At 40.3% G+C, this 22,312-nt stretch overlaps 1 protein-coding gene across 3 annotated transcripts; it reads right to left on the bottom strand.

The window, feature by feature from the left end:
* Positions 1–1,979: 1,979 nt before the first annotated feature.
* LOC132776748 (uncharacterized) lies at positions 1,980–19,655 on the bottom strand. Of its 3 annotated transcripts, none has more exons than XM_060778739.2 (8): positions 18,907–19,655; positions 11,610–11,693; positions 9,582–9,815; positions 7,734–7,756; positions 6,104–6,249; positions 5,737–5,828; positions 5,551–5,649; positions 1,980–3,547 (listed from the first exon to the last, which is right to left on the bottom strand). In XM_060778739.2, the coding sequence occupies exons 1-8, from the start codon at positions 19,591–19,593 to the stop codon at positions 2,015–2,017; spliced, it is 2,898 nt and encodes a 965-aa protein (XP_060634722.2). In that variant the 5' UTR covers positions 19,594–19,655; the 3' UTR covers positions 1,980–2,014. The 3 variants fall into 3 exon arrangements, with proteins under 3 accessions (XP_060634722.2, XP_060634723.2, XP_067324814.1); XM_060778740.2 differs by having other exon boundaries at positions 5,737–5,825; positions 18,907–19,654; XM_067468713.1 differs by having other exon boundaries at positions 19,438–19,644.
* Between the last annotated feature and the right edge of the window lie 2,657 nt (positions 19,656–22,312).

Below are 22,312 nucleotides of genomic sequence, written 5' to 3'. Positions count from 1 at the left end.
TCTTAAGGTACTTTAGAAGTTCTCTCAGCAAACAGAGGGACATAAAATGCTTCAAATGAGCAACTTAACAGACAAATGCATAGCTGCCAATCGAATAGCACATGGACTGTTTAAGAGCTGGCTCAGGATAAGGAGGAGAAAGGCAGAGAACTGTTTTCCAGGAAAGCATCTATTATCACTGGAGACAAGCTGTCAGAATATGGAGGCAGATGAATATTTAAAATACAACTAGAATTTCAAAATTCTATCCAGAATAGCAATGGTACACATCACTTGTTACACATTTCTGAACAGAAATTAGAACTCTAGTAATATAATCCTCTTCCTGGAAGAGATGAACGTGCAATCAATTAGGATACAAATATAGACAAAGAATTTGGAAAAATAATGGGGAAGAGAGAAATAAACATTGAAGTGGAACAGCCAACATTTTGAAATATGTTATTAATAACCTTTTTATGACTGGACTGTAAGGGTTCAGAAGACCATCCAGTCGAACATATTTATTTGCAACTGGCTCAAAAGAGTAATACTGTGTGTCTGCTTATCTGTCCCAAAAAACTATTTATCTACCATTATGATACTGGCAGCAGCACAGCATAAGGTCAGGACAGAACTGAAGTAAGCTGACATTGATCCAATGCAAGGGAGAAAAAACACTCCAATCCCAGCTAGGAAATTCCTAGTCTATATTCTGGAATCCTTATTGAGCTGAAAACACAGAGGAAATGACTCACAATCTGTGTGACAGAAAGAGAAGATTGCTATTATAAAAATGGCGGAAATGTGGTCTAACCTGGAAACACATCACCAAAAAGAAAGTGAAGAAATGTTTTTCTCCTCCCTGCGAAAGCAAAACACCGAGAAAAGACCACCCTTATATAAACCTCTTGATACAACTGTTCCTGAAAGATAACATTTATTTTCCTCAAGCTTGCAAGGACAACAACAGTTTTTTTATTTCAAAATTTATTGTGCAAAATTAAGTTAGTATTAATTACATATGTTGCTTGGAGCTACAAAAGAAGCCCATAGTGTAATGCTCTGTGCAAAGCAGCTTATTTGTGCCACATCTTCAAGCTTTATTAACCTTCTTTCATAACTTGCGGACTAGATCCAACCTCTTTCACTGAATAAGACAGGCGTAGTTATTCAGATTCAACAGATCTGAATTCCACAATGTGTATACTCACAGGAATTAAGAAATTTGGCAGGCTGAGTGTAACTAAAATATAAATACATAGAAGAAAATATTTAAGAGATTTCAAAGGGAAGTGTATAAACACTCAAAGGCATAGTATTATGCTGTATATTTGTTAAAAACAACAATCTACACTACTTTAAGGAGCACTGCCTGTTGACATTCATGAAGGTAAGAATTAGCCAATTTTCCACACCTTTTCTAGGCTAGTCCTGTCTCCTACTTGACCATCAACTTAAACCCTTTAAGGCCAATGCAGATTGCTTTATCAGAAACAGAAAATATCTGCTTAAGGTTTCGTTACTAAGACTTATAACCAATTATGCCAGATATTGTTTAGTATATCAATATTCAAGGTAGTACTCTTTATTTTGGTTGTTAATTGGAAGCTACCTAGTGCATGAAGAAATGAGAAAAGGGGTAGAAGGAATAGCAGGCAGTGATTTTTTCATGGCTTCACAAAACATGGCTCCAAAGGATACTGAATGAATCGACCTATACTTAGTTATGAAAAACATGTTTAGTGTATTGGAGCCAGTAATGTAAAAAAATTATGCCCATGTTCCCATTCATTATAAAACAGCTGTTATATAGTCACAATTTCATTAATGTAAATGATATTCACGCTTAATTATTTGAGATCAAACTCGGAAAATCTCATGAGTCATAAATGCATCAGAATACAGTATTAGATTCTATAAATAGAGTTGAGACCAGTATTAAATTTGATCACACTGCTACCTTGAAGTACAAATAATGCAAGGTTAATAGTCCTCAATAAAATCTGTTTACTTTTATTGGATACTGCAGCTCTCAAATGGAGAATGTGTTATCTTCAGCCAGAGAAAAATATTCAGAAACGGTGCTAGATTTACTAGCATTAGATACTTGGCTTACATCTTCCCCATCAGAATCTGAATTTACTATGCAACTTGGTCCATTGGATACTGAGAAAGACTTCTGATCTTCCACAACCAGTACATGGTTTCCTAATGTATTTGTTGTTTCAGTAAGTTTAGTTGAAGTTAAAGTACTATTTGCAGAATCACAGACATTTTTCTGAGGAACAAGCTTATCAGCAGTTTCTGGTTTTGAACCATTGGCAATGGAGGAAGAGCAGGCCACCTGATTTTCAGGTCCTTGAGTGGGCACAGGGCTTGTTGCAGCTGAGTATTTTTCATTTGACTTCATTTTTGATTTAACATTTACGTATTTAATTCTGCTGAAAGGTTGCGTGGCTAGAATGTCACAATGATTGTCCATGGTTCCTTTGAAAGAAAACAGACATGCCTCTTCGCTAGTCCAAAAACAAGTAGAAGACAGCTTAGTAGGAACAGCCTGCTTTTTGGAAGCACCTCTCTGATCCAAAGCTGAACCAGATATCAAGTTAGACGTGAAGCTAGAGGTACAAACCAAGTCCTTAGAAGATACTGCAGATGAGGCAACAAGACAATTGTGCCCCTTATTGGTCTCCATACTGAAACAAGCTGCTTTGTTCTCTTGCTGTATATTCTCAAAAGGAAGAGTAAAGGAAGTTTGACCTGAACTGCTTAGTTTAGTTTTCTGAAAACAATCACTTTTGGAACTAGTAGAAAAAGCTGAGAAGGAAGCATTCTCACTAACTGACGTGACTGGCTTAGAACCTGTGACGGTAGTAGTGGTAGTAGCTACAGAATCTGAGGAGTTATACCCATTTATATTACCAGTGTCACAATCTTGGCTTACAGATTTTCCAAGGAAAAGCGTGGGGAATACTTCCATTTTTTTCCCGAAGAAGAAGCCTGACCCTTTAGGTGTTGTGAAGGTGCCAATTGAATTGGAATCTAGAGGTGCAGTTGGCTGTTCTGCAGCACCACCTAAAGGACACTGGCTTAAAGTAGGTGCAGATGTTGCTGCTGTCACGGGCACTTTTGAAAACAAAGTTGAGGGGACATGCGTTTCTGAAGGAACTGTTACTGCAGGAAGCACGGGATTTGTTACTGCATTCATACAGTTCTTGCTATTTTTTGACAGTGAGCTCTCATTGCTATTATTCTGAGGTTCTTTCACATTGAACTGAGGCAAATTATTGTTGGAGCCAGAGAAATTCAAGTTCACAGCTTGTGTCTCGAATGTAAAACCAACTGGATCAGACCAACCAGTTCCCTTGTTACTTTGTCTTTCCAACGCTTGCATCCTCTGTTTCTTTTGATGTTCTGCTTCGGCAGGAAGGCAAATAGGAGCAAATGAAGTGCTTTCGGAAAACAGAAACTTTGGCAATGCATGGTTTTCATTTACAGGAGTGGCCTGTGTCTGCAAGGTACTTGGATGTATTTGACGTCTCCTGTAATAGTTATAGCGCATTTCCTGAAATTAAAGAGGATACCAAATTTAGTCTAATAGTTTCCCCAACCACAAACTGATTCTGAAATAAACGTCTTCAGTGAATATGTTCAGATTTATCAAAACTGTGGTCCATCCTTGTACACAATGGTAATGTGTATTCAGTAAGGTGCAGGTTGAGGATATGGAGTATTTTACAGACTTCCCCTAAAATTATCTACCATATATACTCATATATTAAAAAAGGAGCCTCTGGTAGTGCAGCGGGTTAAACCACTGAGCTGCTGAATTTGCTGACCGAAAGGTCAGTGGTTCGAATCTGGGGAGCGGGGTGAGCTCCTGCTGTTAGCCCCAGATTCTGCCAACATAGCAGTTTGAAAACATGCAAATGTAAGTAGATCAATAGGTACCATTTCAGTGGGAAGGTAATAGCATTCCATGCGGTCATTCCGGCCACATGACCTTGGGGGGATCTATAGACAACGTCGCCCCTTCAGCTTAGAAACTGAGATGAGCATCATCCCCCCAGAGTAGGACATGACTAGACTTAATGTCATGGGAAAAGTTTTACCTTATAATCCAACCTCAAGTATAAACTGAGGACAGGTCTGGGGGCTAAAATTATAAATTCTGATATGACCTGTCAATGGGTAGAGGATAATTCAGAGGTTCTCCTGGGATGGATTAAGCTCTTACACTTTTCACCATTCGACTCAGAGCAGAGGATTTTTTTTTGTAAGAGTTAAAGTACAGTAATTATAATGAACTGTGCATAAGACTCACCTAAAGTTTTTAAATTGATTTTTTTTTACTAACACTCCTAGACTTATAAATGATAGAATCATAGAGTTGGAAGAGACCTCGTGGACCATCCAGTCCAACCCCCTGCCAAGAAGGAAAACTGCATTCAAATCACCCCTCACAGATGGTCATCCAGCCTCTAATTAAAAGCCTCCAAAGAAGGAGCCTCCACCGCACTTCAGGGCAGAGAGTTCCACTGCTGAACAGCTCTCATAGTTAGAAAGTTCTTCCTAATGTTCAGATGGAATCTCCTTTCCTGTAGTTTGAAACCACTGTTCTGCATCCTAGTCTCCAGGGCAGCAGAAAACAAGCTTGCTCTCTCCTCCCTATGATTTTCCCTCACATATTTATACATGGCCATCATGTCTCCTCTCAGCCTTCTCTTCTTCAGGGTAAATATGCCCAGCTCTTTAAGCAGCTCCTCATAGAGCTTGTTCTCTAGACCCTTGATCATTTTAGTCACCCTCCTCTGGACACATTCCAGCTTTTCAACCTCTCCCTTCAATTGCGGTGCCCTGAACTGGACACAGTATTCCAGGTGTGGTCAGACCAAGGCATAATAGATCATGCACAGTCAAAGGATGTGGTGATACTCGACTGGGTCTCAGCCCTATCTCTTCATGTCTTGGTACTATATCTATACTAGGATGGGCAAGTGTTCTTAAAATATAAAAAGATTCTCATCTGGGTAGGTTTAGCATGTAGCAGAGGGGGTTAAGAGGAGACATGATTGTCATGTTTAAACATTTGAAAAGATATCACAGGGAAGAGGGAGCAGACTTGTTTTCTGTTGCTCTGGCGACTAGGACTCAGAACAATGGGTTCAAATAACAGGGAAGGAGATTCCACCTAAGCATTAGGAAGAACTTCCTGACCGTTGCACTGTTCAGCGGTGGAACTCTCAGCCTCAGAGTGTGGTGGGAGATCCTTCTTTGGAGGCTTTTAAATAGAGGCTTTATGGCCTTTGGGGGGGGGGGGTGTGTGTGTGCTTTAATTGTCCTTTTTCTACATGGCAGAAATACTAGATGGCCCATGTGGTCTCTTTCATGACTCTACTATTCATAGCCCATAAGAACACTCAAGCCATACAGCTGACATGTAATGTTTTCCACACTGTAGAGGTAGATATGAAAATGAATATAATTATGCATAAAGGGACACTGAAAGGTTTTCACCACAAACATTTCTGAACATTACTCTATAGAAATATTAAATAAGTAGCCTACCTCATGACTCATGTCTCCAAATTCAATTCCTGCAGATATTGACATATACCGAGTAGGAATTCGGATACCAAACAAATCAGTGTCTTCTCCTGCCACTGGCTAGAAAAATATTGAAATGAAACACCATATTGATGAATTGATCTATAAATTATATTCCATTTATATTAATTACACATGGAAACTTACGCAGAAGGCATCCTTTCTGTTTTTCTTATCTTCCCACTTAATTCCATAGTTTGCAGATGTGGGACATACACTAACACTGAGAGGAATATCTGCTTTTCAAGAGACAGCAAAACCAATGTTATGAAACACACCATGGAAAGCACTTTACTTATTTTTATGCAAACATTCATTTTCTGAAAATATCAAAATTAAGTAATTACAGCTATATTTGTATACTAATCAACTTACGGGACATTTGTTTATTTTAAGAATTTAATGCTGCAGGAAGAAAAGTTTTTAAAAGTTGAAAAATACAGAATCTCAGAAGTAAGGATTTTGTATTATAGAGAGACTACATCATATTTGAGCAATAGTGACAGCATCCTACCTGTGTCAGTATCCAAATTAACTGCAGTGAGATTTAGGGCTAAGATATCATTAATTACAGATGTGGTATCCATTTGCCTTTCTCTGTGTTCTGACTGATTTTCATGTTTGGATGCCATTTGCATTAAGTCCAGCTGAGTTTCCATTCTGTATTGAAATTAGAAGATTCTGTAACTTTTCTATAACTGCTGCTGAAGAATCAATAACATCAAGAATTTCTAAATTGCTCAACAAACATGAGAACATACAACACTCTGTAATTACAACATTCACAAAATCTGTGACAAAATATATAAATCACATAGATTAGCCACTGCTTCAGCTCCAACTGTATTTCTCTAGTAGCATAGGAAATTCCTATTTATGTGTACCATATATACTCGAGTATAAGTCAACCTGAATATAAGCCGGGACACTTAATTTTATCACAAAAACTGGGAAAACGTATTGACTCAAGTATAAGCCAAGGGTGGGAAATGCAGCAGTTAATGGTAAATTTCACAATAAAAATAGAAACTAATAAATGATATTAATTGAGGCATTAATTAGGTGAAATGTTTTTGAATATTTACATAAAACTGTAATTTTAGGTAAGATTGTACAACTTTTATTAAACAATTATTTTAATCTTCTTCAATGTAAATGTGCTTATGTATCCTTTCAATAATAATATAGTAAAATAATGAAAATGTAATAATAGTAAAAATAGAGTAAAATAATAAATGTAATAATAGCAACGAGAGTAAATTAGTAAATGTAATCATAGAGTAAAATAATAATGTAATGATAAAAATAAATGGAGTAAAATAATAAATGTAATAAAATAATAAGAGTAAAATAATGTAAATATAATAATAGAGTAAAATAAAAATGTAATTAAAAATAACACTAACAGAGTAAAATAATAAATAACTTTGACTCAAGTATAAGCTGAGGGGGCCTTTTTCAGCCTAAAAAAGAGCTGGAAAACTCTGCTTATACTCGGGTATATACGGTACTTAAACCGGACATTGGGGAAGTGGCTTTACAGCAGTGGTCCTCAACCTGTGGGTCTCCAGATAAACTCCCAGTGATCCCAGTCAGTTTACCAGCTGTTAGGATTCCTGGGAGCTGAAGGCCAAAAAATCTGGGGACCCACAGGTTGAGAAATACTGCTTTGGAGGATGTTTTTGAAGTCCCAGGGGTCAGTGTTCCTGTTCCTAAATGCCTTCCAGGGGCTTGAGGGGCATTCTGCCCATGGTTTTACTTCTCCTGGAATAAGTATGACTCAGGTGAGGCTATTTGTTGAATCAAGAACCACAGTCAGTCCCCACGTTACAAACATGTGATTCTCAGTTACAAATGTGGGGGTGGCAGTACTTGGTGGACCTGGACATGTGTACACCAGGCAGCAGTGTACACCGGTTCTTTTGCAATGTTTGAAAATTTTGAAGCATTTATACACACAGGTAAAAATAAATATGTGAAGAAAATCACCTGTTAAGTTGTATTTTTTGCTTTTGTTAGTGTTGTGTGGGGTTAGAGCCACTGTGAGATTTTTCACTGCTGAGTGTATCATTAAATTGTCAGAAAGATTTAATTTCACTTCCTGTACCCTTTTCCATTTCATGAATAAAGAATAACATGCTCACCTTTGATTCAAGCTGCACGCAACCTGTCAATTAAACATAATAGAAAAAAAATAAAATACTTCTTTTGAAAGCCTACTACTTTATCAGAATGCATACCACAAATCAGATATTTAACCATTTATGCTAATTATTATGTCATTGCAGACAAGTCTCCTCTGGAGGTTTTTTAAGCAGAGGCTAAACAACCATCTGTTGAGAGTGCTTTGATTGTATTTTCTTACATGGCAGGGGGTTGGACAGAATGGCCCTTGTGATCTCTTCCAGCCCTGTGATTCTATGAATAAAGTAGGTTGGGAAGGAAAATTCGCTTTACTTTTTTGTGTTGTTTCAGAGTGGAAGCACTAGGATTTCTTTTGAGAACCCTTATTTTAACAGTCAGGCACCCTAGATATACTTGCAAGAGAAAATTTTACCTGCCAAAATACTAATTTCCTGCACTGAACAGAACCAAAAAGCAAAGCAGGATAACACAATATGCAGCTTTTCAAAACTGCATGTCTGAGAGTTCCTCCCAAAAAGAGGACAATGTTGTTCAGAAAATGTTGTGTTGATTATTTGAGTACTTAATTTTAGATGCTGTTTTGACTGATATGGGCCATCCTGGACATTCCATTCGTATTAGCCCTGCTTTCTGTTTTTGTTTGGAAGATGGAAATTAAGGTATATACTTAAAGATAACTGAATCAACATCTATACGGCTGTCATGTATCAGCATTTCAGCCACAATACATTATGTATATTCCATACATTCTTGCTACATTTTTTTCAACATTTGGGGGAGGGGACACCCCCAAAAAGTGTCCATACAACTTTTTTTGGGGGGGGGGGGTCCAAAAAGTTGTATGGACACAATCTTTTTCTATTGCTGCACCAGGTTTGAGAGGCTTGGTAAGTTCCCCAACTTTTAATATTCAGAAAAGACACTAAGCTATTTTCATTTTGCTCACCTTTTAGTGTAGACCTTTTTGTTTTATACCGAATTTTATACTGATTGTAATAATTAGGATCTTATGAAATGTGTAATGTGCCTTACTTTATGATTAAAAATAAACATCAGCCTTACTGCCTTCTGTGTGATTTTGCCATCGTTAAAATGAACTCAGGCCTTGGTCTTCACGGACACAAACTCCAACTGGAAGTACAGGGTGAGGCAGCATAACTTTCTTTTTTTAAATGCACACCATTCAGTCGGTTGAAGACGTAGCGGAGTGCTAGTGGTCTCATTCGAGAGGTGGGAGTATAAAGTTTTGTCCTGACACAGTTCAGTCACACAGTTCAGTCACCAGTTGGAAAAGTGAGGAGCGTGCTTTTGCCATTGAGGCCTACATTTCAAGAGGATTTGGAGTGGCCAGCCCGCTCTCCAGATTTGGCCCCTTGTGATTCTTTTCTATGGGGTTTTTTGAAATCTCGTGTTTATGTGAACCGTCCAAGGACCCTACAAGATTTGAAGACCAAGATCTGGGAAGAAATTGCCAACTTAACTCCTGCTATGCTGGCAAGAGTCATGACAAATGCCAGAAATCAGTTTACTCAGTGTATGGAGAATGGGGGACGTCACCTACCTAATTTGATCTTCAAAACTATGTAAAACAAAACTTTAGGTATGCACCTACATTATTAAAAACATTAAAAATTTCTGATTCATACAATGGATTTTATTAAGTTTTGAAAAAAGGAAGTTATGCTGCCTCACCCTGTATAAGCAAATACTACTCTTTTTAAGAATGGTGCAACACAGAATAGAAAACAGGCCTAGAATAACATATGACAAATTCATGGAGTTGTTTTTACTGATACTTTTGAATCTTTCATTTATGGTGTCAGCCCAGATAGCATGAATGTTTTTACCTCTAAGAAATGCTGGGGATTGCATTCATCTAAAATCTTCTCACAATCATTCAGAACATTTTCAATGGATTTCCGGTGAACGTCCTTCATTCGTTTCCATATCTGATACTCCTTTTCTTTCCATTTCTTACGGCTCTCAAGATCTTCAAGCATTTGTTTCATCCTTGTTTCCAAAGCATTACGGACTTTTTCAAATTCAGTTTTAATAATCTCCTCTTCATTCTGCATTTCTACCTGAAAACAGTAGTTATACATGATAAACAATAAACATAGATGCATATACTTATTGACAGCCAGCTGCTTTGCCAAGTCTTTTCAAGAATTATGGCATTAACATTTGAAGCACGTGTGTGTCTTTACAATGTTGTTAAACTGCAACTCCCATATCTCCTAGCATTAATCTCAACATTTTGAAGGCATTCACAGTTCATTTTTAAAAATAATATGCTGCTCCTTTTGAAAGAATTAGAGTGAATAAGATTGTGATATGTACAGGAGTATCCAATAGTTCAAAGCTTGCAGCATTTTCTTACGTGCCCCTGGTGTCACAATTGGTTAAACCCTTGTTCTGGCAGTACAGCTGACCGAAAGGTCAGTGGTTCAAATAAGGGGCGCAGGGTGAGCTCCTGTTTGTCAGCTCCAGCTTCTCACGTGGGGACATGAGAGAAGCCTTCCATAGGATGGTAAAACATCCGTGCATCCCCTGGGCAACATCCTTGCAAATGGCCAATTCTCTCACACCAGAACCGATTTGCAGTTTCTCAAGTCGCTCCTGATGTGGAAAAAACAACAGTGCACTTCTATTTATAGTTGTTGAGAATGCACCAGCATGAGTGCTTAGGCAGATTCCATACACTAGAGATTACTAAAAATGAATCTGCTTTAATCCTAAAGTAATTTACACATGAAAGACCGTGGCATACTGTTGCCTTTTCTTTATGGATAACAAATTCAGTCCAGTTTATGCTCTCACACTATATTTAAAATCTTTGAACACAAATGAATAGTAATAAATTAGTATTTAAAATCATGTAACCAATAATGGAATCCCATGCCTTAATGTGCACATGATTACAACCCAAGAACATATATTGATCTCAGAATTCCTCAAAGGTCTTTTGTGCAGCCATACCCTTTATTGCCCTCCTATTTCTTCTTAATACAGACCTTTACCAGGATAAAATTTGGAAGAAATGTCTTACTGTACCTAAATGAAAGTAAAGGTAATTGAAACCATCACAAAGTGTATCCTGATTTTCCAACCTAGCCTGCTCTCTTTTTCCTTGTGTTTCTGTATTCTTAACCCTGTAAGTCCCTTGGAAAAATGAATGACCGCACTTACTTTACATAGTACTATGTGCACAGACAGTTCTGAATCTATATGAATAAAATTAAATTTATCTATCTGTTATCAGATCATGTCAGACAGCTTTCTCAATGTCAACTGAATCTGATGTACAATGAGAGGAACATTTGAGTATCGTGAAAGATAAGATGCATAATTTAAAATAGCTGAAACTGAACTATGTAACAAAATTTGATTTTTTTCTGTTGCTGGTTCGAAAATGTTATTTCCTGTTTAATTGTGCAATATTGACTTTGAAAGTAGTTATGCGCCAGAAACTTTATGTTTGTTGCTACTATCAACTATGTTGAATTGTTTCAACAAACTATGAGATATTCATTGAAAAACTATAGCAAAATGTGCTGTAGGATGTCCCACAAAAACATTTTTGCAGTTTAGTAAACTTTTTCCATGTTTTTATAATAGAATAGATTAGGAAATGGCATTTATAACCCAGGAACAAAAATTGTGTTACATAGTGTCATAAATTGAAACTGAACAATGAAACTGAACAATCGTAATTTTCCTGAGCAACACTTGGCATTACAGCTAGCAAACAAATGCATGACAAACCAGGTAACAATAATGCTCTCTTTTAAACATGCACAGAATAGTTGTAGATTGAGTTTACTTGAACTAAATATTCTCTTCAGTTCTTTGTCATTGCATTAATTTCAGCTTACCTCTGCATTAGCTGATGAAGTTGTTTCCTCCAGTAGGTTTGCTTGTAACTCTCTTATTTTCTTTAGATTGCTATAGAAGGCCAGCTGTAAAAACAGATATTTATAACAATGTGTTATTCTGAAACCGACTGAACTTTATTCAACAACATATATAATTACAAATACCTTTTTTTGCTTAAGATCAGTATGATATAATCGAACTACCTAATTTTTTCTACTGTACATGACCATCACCTACATAAGCAGAACTTCAAAACTGGTACAGTACAACTCCCATATCCATGGGACTGGTACCCGCAGTTTCATTTACTTGCATCTCACAAAACATGTCATCTCTTGACACTTTTAAGGTCCTCCAGAGAAATTCGATGCAATGCTGCTGCCAGAAGTTGACCACAAAATAGTGCTGGTGGCCTTAGTGATGTCTAGAAAGCAGGTCCTCTCTAGGTATTTCTTAGATCCCACGGCACAATTCTTTCAATAGGTTTCACTGTTATCCTTGGTTTTTGTTAACTGTGTTAAGTCCAGGAAGAGACCCTTACAGATGGAGGGGTTGTACTGTATTCATATTTTGGAAGAAGTAGGAAGGAGGTTTTTCACTTTTACCCTGTCATTTGTTGAAGTATTAACTAATTTCTACAAAGACTAAGATAGGAAATTTTAATCTACGTTAATTAACCTTTAAGTTCCATTAGAGCTGGTTAGTACTATAAATACCACAGCTCCTGATTTGAAACACGGGCAGTCTCAAATTACAAATATTTGACTTACATCTGGCTTCATTGTCGAACAGGAGTGAGACAACAGGAAGTGAAAGGAAATCTAAGAATGGAAATTCACTCCTGTAGAGTTATCATGGGGAAAAGGATATCTTCTCTGAAGCCTTATCACCAATCCTTGTTTTCATGACAAGCCAACATTTTCAAAACCCAATTCTCACAAGGACAGAACATGAGGTGAAATCTTCTGAACAGGGGCACACAAAGCAAAACAAATACCACATGGGTGTTAACTTTTTCCTATGCTATCCATTTTTTTCTTATCTACATACAAATTCAACTTAAGAACAAAACTACAGAACCTATCTTGTCCAAAAGCTGGGGACTGCTTGTAAAGGTTACAGAGCAGAGCTTTCAGAACATGTGTGCCAATATGAAACAAGCAATAAATCATATATTTTTTAAAAAACTTAAATGAAAAGTGTCCATGAGATACTTGTTGCCCCATACATTCTGATATTGCAATTTAGGTATGTGTATGTCTTATAAAGTGTTGGTTTAACCTCCATTCTGTTGGTTTCATAACACACTGAAACACTGTGTTACGAAAAAAGGTGTCACCAGCATGAAATGTTTGGAAAGCTCTAGGGCAGAGGCTGAAAAATACAGACTTTGCTTTGCTTACTAGTAGTTATGGTCAGTGTAGATGGGGCCTAAAAGGGACTATGGGTTTGCAGGGGAAGAAGGAAAGAAGGAAGCATCTCCTTCCTTGTGATGCATCTACACCAGACCTGCACAATCTGTGGCTCTCAAGGAGTTTTGGACTTCAGTCCAAAGAATTCTTGACCATTGGGCAAATGGATTAGGGCTACTGGGAGGTAAGAGTCCCAAACACCTGGAGGGTCAGAGATTGTGCAAGTTTATTCTACACCTGGGGTCCCCAAACTAAGGCCCAAGGGCTGGATACGGCCTTCCAAGGCCATTTATGCAGTTTTTGCTCTAAACATTAGACTTAGGGCCATCCTAAGTCTGAAACAGAGGCACACAACAACAATCCTAATTATCTTGACTATCTAATCAGCCAAACGCAGGCCCACATTTCAAATATTGTATTGTTGAAGGCTTTCATGGCTGGAATCACTGGGTTGTTGTAGGTTTTTTTGGGCTATATGGCCATGTTCTAGAGGCATTCTCTCCTGATGTTTCGCCTGCATCTATGGCAAGCATCCTCAGAGGTCGTGAGGTCTGTTGGAACTAGGAAAAGGGGTTTATATATCTGTGGAATGACCAGGGTGGGACAAAGGACTCTTGTCTGTTGGAACTAGGTGTGAATGTTTCAACTGATCCCCTTGATTAGCATTTGATGGCCTGGCAGTGCCTGAGGCAATCTTTTGTTGACAGGTGATTAGATGTCCTTGTTTGTTTCCTCTGTTGTTTTGCTGCTGTAATCTTTGAGTTTTTTAAATACTGGTAGCCAGATTATGAAATAGATTGGCTTCTTCCCTCCTCGTTTTCAGAAAGGAAGTTAAAACCAGGCTGAGGAATCAAGTGTTTGGGGATTTACACATCCATAGTGCAATAGCAACCACGAAGTTAAGACAAACTTGGGACTATGACTGTGGGATTAGATGCTATGGTTTTAATCTGTTATTTAAATGTATTTATATGGTTTATTATAATTTAAAGTTAAATGTGTTATATATTTATTTGCTATTATGTCGCTATGTGGAATTGAATCATTGCCGAAGTGGAAACCGCTCTGAGTCCCCTTCAGGGTGAAGATAAAGCGGGGGTAAATGTGCAGTAAATAAATAATGATCTCCAAATGGTGTTTTCCAAAAGGCTATGAATTACTGCAATCCACTCTATGTGGGGCTGCCCTTGAAGACGGCCTGGAAACTGCAGTTAGTACAAAGGTCTGCAGCCAGATTGATAACAGGAGCAAATTACAGGGAGTGGTCAACCTCCATTTAAACAGCTCCGCTGGCTACCAATAAGTTTCTGGTCCAATACATGGTGCAGGTTATTACCTATAAAGCCCTAAACTGTTTGGGACCTGCTTATCTTCATGACCACATCTTCCCCTACAAACCAACACAATCTCTAAGATCACCCAGGGAGACTCTTCTCTCTCCCACCCCCATCTCAGGCACAGGTGGTGGAGATGAGACGGGGCCTTCTCAGTTGTGACCCCCAACTCGGGAACTCCCTCCCCAAGGAGATTAGTCTAGCACCCACCCTGTCCATCTTCTGCAAAGATTTAAAGACATGGTTGTCCCCAACTAGGATCCAAAATTTTGTCCATGAACTTTAGTATTTTTCGGTGCTTAAATTCATAATATTGCCCTCTATTTTCATTGTTGTCATGTGATCGATGCACTTTATTCATCAGTCCTATCATCACAATTGTTCTTGCATCAGTCCTCCCACCCGTTCCCAGAAACTGATTGTTATTATAGAGCTCATTGGTTGTTAGTTGATGTTTTGCTTTTATATTTTGTTATAATGTTGTTTCATTCTGTTTTATATTGCCATTATTTATTTATTTATTTTCTTTACTTGTATACCGCAGTTTCTCAGCCCAAAAGGCGACTCAACGCGGTTTACAACAAGGATAAGAATCAATCAACGATATACAATTTAAAACCATAAAAGCATAATATACAATATTGACACAACAATAGACAACACAATGCATCTCATAACTAGAGTCGTGATCCAATCCATCGTCCAAATTTCCATTCCCGTAATCATCACATTCATTGCACTGTTTAACCGAATGCCCGTTCAAACATCCAAGTTTTTAATCTTCTTCGGAACACCATTAGCGAGGGGGCTGATCTTACCTCCATAGGAAGGGCGTTCCACAGCCGGGGGGCCACCACAGAAAAGGCCCTGTCTCTCGTCCCCGTGCTATTTTAATGTGCTATTTTATTATGCCGTTTTGGCTTGTCCCCATGTAAATCGCCCTGAGTCCCTTTGGGGAGGTGGAGGCAGGGTATAAAAATATGATTATTATAAGAAGACACAATTTTGTAGAAAAACCCAATAATGCTTGGTTATTTACAAAGCTGCAAGGAAAAAAGATGGATCCAGCAGATGGATAGACTGTTATTGCACAACAATGGTTGTTTTCCATCCAGCTGCATAGCTTCTGGTAACTGCCAGGTTTTTGTCATTAATTGGAGCAGGGTACATGTAGCGGACAACTCCCATACTACACCAGCTCCACTGGCTGCCTGTTAGCATCCAAGCACAATTCAAAGTGCTGTTTTTAACCTATAAAGCCCTAAACAGTTCCGGCCTGGTTTACCTGTCCGAACATGTCTCCCCCTATGAATCAACAAGGACTTTGGAGGGGACAAGAGACAGGGCCTTCTCCATGGTAGCCCCTCGGCTGTGGAACTCCCTCCTTAAGGAGGTTAGATCTGCCCCCTCTCTCTTGATCTTCCGGAAGAAACTTAAATCCTGGTTATGGGAGCAAGCGTTTGCAGATTAGATTGATTTTACTGGCAATGATGAGATTTTATTGGACCGCAATTTGGATGGATTTGGATGACGTTTTAACCTGGTGAACCATTTTAATGTATTTATATATATTTTTAGGTACCTGATTGTATTTAATGATGTGTTTTATTGTTTCGGCATCAAATTGTTGCCAGTCGTCCTGAGTCCCTCCTTGGAGGTCATGAAAGGATGGGATATAAATGTTCCAAATAAACTGCCATTACGTTGACTTATGGTTGGCAAAAAAACACTACTGAGCATTTACTGCTTAAGAAATACTCAGTATTTTGGACTGATTTAAACTGAATGTTTGTAATAATTTTAATTGCTGTTTTAATTGTAACTGTGTGTTTTAATGTATTGTTTGGCATCTAATGGTTGCTTGTTGTAAGCCGTCCTGAGTCCCTCTTTGGAGGTGAGAAGGACGGGATAGAAATCTATATATATATAAAGGCTCTGTGCATAATGAACGAATCACACCAAATTTGGCAACAAAACGTCTCATAACCATCACTCAAAAAATTATGATTTTGTCATTTGGGAGTTGTAGTTGCTGGTATTTATAGCTCACCTACAATCAAAGAGCATTCTGAACTCCATCAACGATGGAATTGAACCAAACATGGCACACAGAACTCCCATGACCAACAGAAAATATTGGAAGGGTTTGGTGGGCATTGACTTTGAGAGTTGTAGTTCACCTACATCCAGAGAGCACTGTGGACTCAAACTATGATGGATCTGGACCAAAGTTGGCACAAGCACTCAATACGCCCAAATATGAACACAGATGGAGTTTGGGGGAAATAGACCTTGACATTTGGGAGTTGTAGTCAATAGGATTCACAGTTCACCTACAATCAAAGAGCATTCTGAACCCCACGAATGACAGATTTGGGGCAAACTTCGCACACAGAACCCCCATAACCAAGAGAAAATACTTAAGGCCATCCAATCCAACCCCCTTCATCAGGGCAAGAAAACGTAATCAAAGTCCTCCTGACAAAGAGCCATCCAGTCATAGAAAGATAGATAATGATTCTCTCACACACAGATATAGTATCATAGATCTGAAAGGGACCCTTAAAGAAGGACAATGATATGTTGCATGTTCAAGGTGGGCAAACCAGACACTGCAAACTACTCCAGGCACTGCAAACTACTCCAACCAGAGAAATCAGCCATAGCAGAGCACCTGATGAACCAACCTGGACACAGCATATTATTTGAGAACACAGAAGTGCTGGACCACTCTCACAACCACCATGTCAGACTACACAGAGAAGCCATTGAAATCCACAAGCATGTGGACAATTTCAACAGAAAGGAGGAAACCATGAAGATGAACAAAATCTGGCTACCAGTATTAAAAAACTCAAAAATCACAACAGCAAAACAACAGAGAGGAAACAGGCAGGCACATCAATTCACTCTCAACAAGAGATTCCCCCCAGGCGCTTCCAGACCATTGAATGGAAGGAAACTAGTCCAATGTGGGCTAGGCAAAACTACGGTGAGGTGGATCTGTAATTGGTTAAGTGGACGAACACAGAGAGTGCTCACTAATGCTTCCTCTTCATCTTGGAAAGAAGTGACAAGTGGAGTGCCGCAGGGTTCCGTCCTGGGCCCGGTCCTGTTCAACATCTTTATTAATGACTTAGATGAAGGGCTAGAAGGCATGATCATCAAGTTTGCAGATGACACCAAATTGGGAGGGATAGCCAATAGTCCAGAGGACAGGAGCAGAATTCAAAACGATCTTGACAGATTAGAGAGATGGGCCAAAACTAACAAAATGAAGTTCAACAGTGACAAATGCAAGATACTCCACTTTGGCAGAAAAAATGAAATGCAAAGATACAGAATGGGGGACGCCTGGCTCGAGAGCAGTACGTGTGAAAAAGATCTTGGAGTCCTCGTGGACAACAAGTTAAACATGAGCCAACAATGTGATGTGGCAGCAAAAAAAGCCAATGGGATTTTGGCCTGCATCAATAGGAGCATAGTGTCTAGATCTAAGGAAGTAATGCTACCCCTCTATTCTGCTTTGGTTAGACCACATCTGGAATACTGTGTCCAATTCTGGGCACCACAATTCAAGAGAGATATTGACAAGCTGGAATGTGTCCAGAGGAGGGCGACTAAAATGATCAAGGGTCTGGAGAACAAGCCCTATGAGGAGCGGCTTAGGGAACTGGGCATGTTTAGCCTGAAGAAGAGAAGGCTGAGAGGAGATATGATAGCCATGTATAAATATGTGAGAGGAAGCCACAGGGAGGAGGGAGCAAGCTTGTTTTCTGCTTCCTTGGAGAATAGGACGCGGAACAATGGCTTCAAACTACAAGAGAGGAGATTCCATCTGAACATTAGGAAGAACTTCCTGACTGTGAGAGCCGTTCAGCAGTGGAACTCTCTGCCCCGGAGTGTGGTGGAGGCTCCTTCTTTGGAAGCTTTTAAGCAGAGGCTGGATGGCCATTTGTCAGGGGTGATTTGAATGCAATATTCCTGCTTCTTGGCAGGGGGTTGGACTGGATGGCCCATGAGGTCTCTTCCAACTCTTTGATTCTATGATTCTATGAATGCAAATCAAGGTGATCAGCTAAAACATTACCCTGGTCATTCCACAGATATATAAACCAATTTTTCCTACTTCCAACAGACCTCACTACCTCTGAGGATGCTTGCCATAGATGCAGGCGAAACGTCAGGAGAAAAATTGCCTCCAGAACATGGCCATATAGCCTGGAAAAACCTACAACAACCCAGTGATCCCGGCCAATACATTAAACCAGACACTCTCCACATCAACACTGACAAAGAAACAGCAAAAAATACTGTTTACCCACAAGCATAAAGAAATTACATATACTATTAGAAACCAACACTTTCTCGTTACTTTATTTTCTAGATCAACAGACTGGGCCACAGCAACGCGTGGCAGGGGACAACTAGTAAATAAATAAAAAATAATGAATGCAATTTCCAAAAATCCTAGCAGCCGTAGTTTAGTGAAGCAGAGAAGGCCAAAGGCTTCCTTGTAAAGCCATCATTCCCAGGGCCTCATAGCTCACTTTCTCCTCCTGGTAGACGATGTCGATGAGGTTGACGGCGTGGAAGAGTCCCCGGTGCTCCTCGGAGACGCACTGCCCGCACCCGGCGCGGAGGCATATCCGGCAGAAGAGCTGCAGGGGGCGGCCCGGGTGCTTCCCGCAGGGCAGGCCCAGCGTCGCCAGCTGCGGGGCCAGCGTCGAGGAGGCCTCCGCGGGCCCCGCTTCGGCCTGGGCGCCATGGCTGGCCCGGAAGAGCTTCACCACCTCAGCCAGGGTGGTATTCACCGGCAAGGAGGCCGCCCCGCCTTCTGGAGGCAGCGGGCAGAGCTTGCGGCAGAGCGGACAGGGCACCGACAAAGTCCCGCCGCCGCCTCCTCCGCCTCCGTCGCTGGTCTGAGTGGCGCGGGTCGAGGCCCGCCCGGAGGCCGCGGGCGTCGTCTCGGCGGCGCTGAGGCACTCGGCCAGGCAGCGGCGGCAGAAGTTGTGCGAGCAGAGCGGGAGCGTGACGGGCTCCTCGAAGAGCGAGAGGCACACGGCGCAGGTCAAGCTCACCTCCATCCCCTCAGCACGGCCCCAGCCCCGAGGGCTAAGACACCCGTTGCCAAGAAACAGACTTCCTGCTTCCGCTTGTAAACAAACCACGCCCTTCCGCTCGGGATGATTCCATGGAGTAACAAAGCTTTCTTTGCCCCGCCTCTTTCTCAGCATTGGTGTATCACCCCAGAGTGGCAGCTCCCTTTACCAATAAAATACAAATTATGGATGAAAGGGTGTGGGGAATCTTTTTGCCCCGCCCTCTTCTCAGCATCGGTGGGTTGCTTCAGATTGGCAGCGTCTTTTGCCAATAAAGTGCAAGTTATGAATATAAGGGTGTGGGAAGGCTTTCTTCGCCCCGCCCCCTTCTCAGCATTGGTGGGTTGTTTCAGATTGGCAGCATCTTTTGCCAATAAAGTACAAGCTATGAAGGTAAGGGTGTGGGGAGTCTTTCTTCACCCCGCCCTCTTCTCAGCATTGGTGGGTTGTTTCAGATTGGCAGCGTCTTTTGCCAATAAAGTACAAGCTATGAATGTAAGGGTGTGGGGTGTCTTTCTTCACCCCGCCCTCTTCTCAGCATTGGTGGGTCGTTCCAGATTGACAGCGCCCTTTGCCAATAAAAATACAAATTATGGATCTTAGTGTTTGGGCACCCTTTCCTCGCCCCTCCCCTTCCCATTGGGAAAGTGACAGAGGATGCATGAACACTGCAGAATGAATGCAGTTTGACGTCGCTTTAGTTGCTATAGCTCAAAGCTATGGAATCATGGGACTTGTAATTTTACAACTTCCCCAAAATATAAATACAGTAGACTGGTTAAACTTGCTGACCGAAAGGTTGGTGGTTCAAATCCGGGGAGTTGGGTGAGTTCCCGCTGTTAGCCTCAGCTTCTGCCAGCCTAGCAGTTCAAAAACATGCAAATGTGAGTAGATCGATAGGTACTGCTTCAGTAGGAAGGTAACGGCACTCCATGTAGTCATGCTGGCCACGTGACCTTGGAGGCGTCTATGGACAACGCCGGCTCTTTGGCTTAGAAATTGAGATGAGCATCGCCTCCCCAGAGTCGGACACGATTAGACTTAATGTCAAGGGGAAACCTTTACCTTTTAATACTCCAGAGGACAGGGTCAGAATTCAAAATGACCTTAACAGATTAGAGAGCTGGGTCAAAACTATCGAAATGGATTTCAACAAGGACAAATGTAAGATCCTACACTTAGGCAGAAAAAAATGATATGTAAAGATACAGGATGGGTGACGCCTGGCTCGACAACAGTCCATGTGAAAAGGATCTTGGGAGTCTTTGTGGATGACAAGTTGAACCATGAGCCAACAATGCGATGCAGCAGCTAAAAAAACCAGTGGGATTTTGGGCTGCATCAAAAGAAGTATAGTGTCTAGATCAAGGGAAGTCATGATGGTGCCTTTGTATTCTGCTTTGGCTAGACCTCACCTGGAATACTATGTGCAATTCTGGGCACTACGGTTCAAAAGAGATATTGACAAGCTGAAAGGTGTTCAGAGGGGAGCGACTAAAATGCCCTGTGAAGAGCACTTCGAGCTGGGTATGTTTAGCCTGCAGAAGAGAAGGTTGAGGGGGCGACATAACAGCCTTGTATAAATATGCGAAAGAGTGTCATAAGGAAGAGGGAGCAGACTTGATTTCTTCTGCCCTTAAAACTAGAACTAGGAACAATGGGTTCAAATTACAGGAAAGGAGATTCCACCTGAACATCATGGAGATGAAGGGAAAAAAGCTGTTCAGCATTGGAACTCTCTGCCTTGGAGTGTGGTGGAAGCTCCTTACTTAGTACCTTTTAAACAGAAGCTGGATGGCCACCTGTCAGGGATACTTTGATTATGCCTTTCCTGCATGGCAAGGGGTTAGACTAGATGGCCCATATGGTCTCTTCCAACTCTATTATTCTAATTATCTGGCATCTACCAATCCGCATAGATGGCAGGCAACAGAGAGTACTGTATGGAATTGAATCTAGCCCGATTTTCTGACATAGGCACATTATATTTTGAACTTTTTACTTCTCTTTTCAATTAGCCACAGCTTACTGTTTTATTTATTTATTTATTTATTTGGCACATTTCTACCCCGCTCTTCTCAACCCCTGAGGGGGGACTCAGGTTTTACACATTCTGCAAATGATCTTGATTGAAAATTGTAAATCTGATATAAAAAACTCAAGTTCAGTCAAAGTCTGATGTAGTAGGTGTGTTTCAACAAACCATAGATATTGTGAACAGCATTAACTAAATGTATGGCCATCCAGAAGTTTTTTGAATTGCATCACCCAGCATTCACCATAAAGTAGTGCTGGGATTTACAGGCCCCATCTACATTGCCATATAGTGCAATTTGAATATGCATTATATGATCAGTATAGTAGACTCATACAATGGTGTTTAATTGTATTGATTTGCGTTATGTGAGTCTACTCCAGGGAGGCCCTGCTTTCTGTCCCGCTATTGTCACAGGCAGGATTGGTGGGGACAAGAGACAGGACCTTCTCAGTGATTGCTCCCCAGCTATGGAACTCCCTTCCTGGTGAGATCAGGTCGCACCCCTCCCTCCTGTCCTTTAGAAGGATGGTAAAAACTTGGCTGTGGGACCAAGCTTTCGGGACAGGGCAATAAAGCGGCAATAGGAAATATGACCAGGCCAATTAGATTTTATGCGGATGACTAGGACGGTTTTAAATGATGTATTTTAATATTTTGATAAATGTTTTTTTTTAATGTTTATGTATTGTATGTGAATTTGTGTGCATTGAATGTTTGCTGTACATATGCTGTGCTCCATCTTGAGTCCCCTTCGGGGTGAGAAGGGCAGAATATAAATGTTTTAAATAAATAAATAAATAAATTGGCCATATAATG

The sequence above is a fragment of the Anolis sagrei genome, chromosome 5, assembly GCF_037176765.1.
Source record: "Anolis sagrei isolate rAnoSag1 chromosome 5, rAnoSag1.mat, whole genome shotgun sequence".
Lineage (NCBI taxonomy): Eukaryota > Metazoa > Chordata > Lepidosauria > Squamata > Dactyloidae > Anolis > Anolis sagrei.
The sequence above is the reverse complement of the archived record's forward strand: the minus strand, read 5'-3'. Positions and strand labels throughout refer to the sequence as shown.

What these genes read in the sequence shown, in the direction of transcription:
- LOC132776748 (XM_060778739.2), bottom strand. Translation starts at nt 19,593, where the DNA reads ATGCTGAGAAAGAGGCGGGGCAAAGAAAGCTTTGTTACTCCATGGAAT. An exon ending in ATCCCCAGCATTTCTTAGAG is followed by an intron (nt 7,757 to 9,581) that starts GTAAAAACATTC and finishes TTTAATTGACAG; the next exon opens with GTTGCGTGCAGCTTGAATCA. An exon ending in GCGTGCAGCTTGAATCAAAG is followed by an intron (nt 6,250 to 7,733) that starts GTGAGCATGTTA and finishes ATTTCAATACAG; the next exon opens with AATGGAAACTCAGCTGGACT.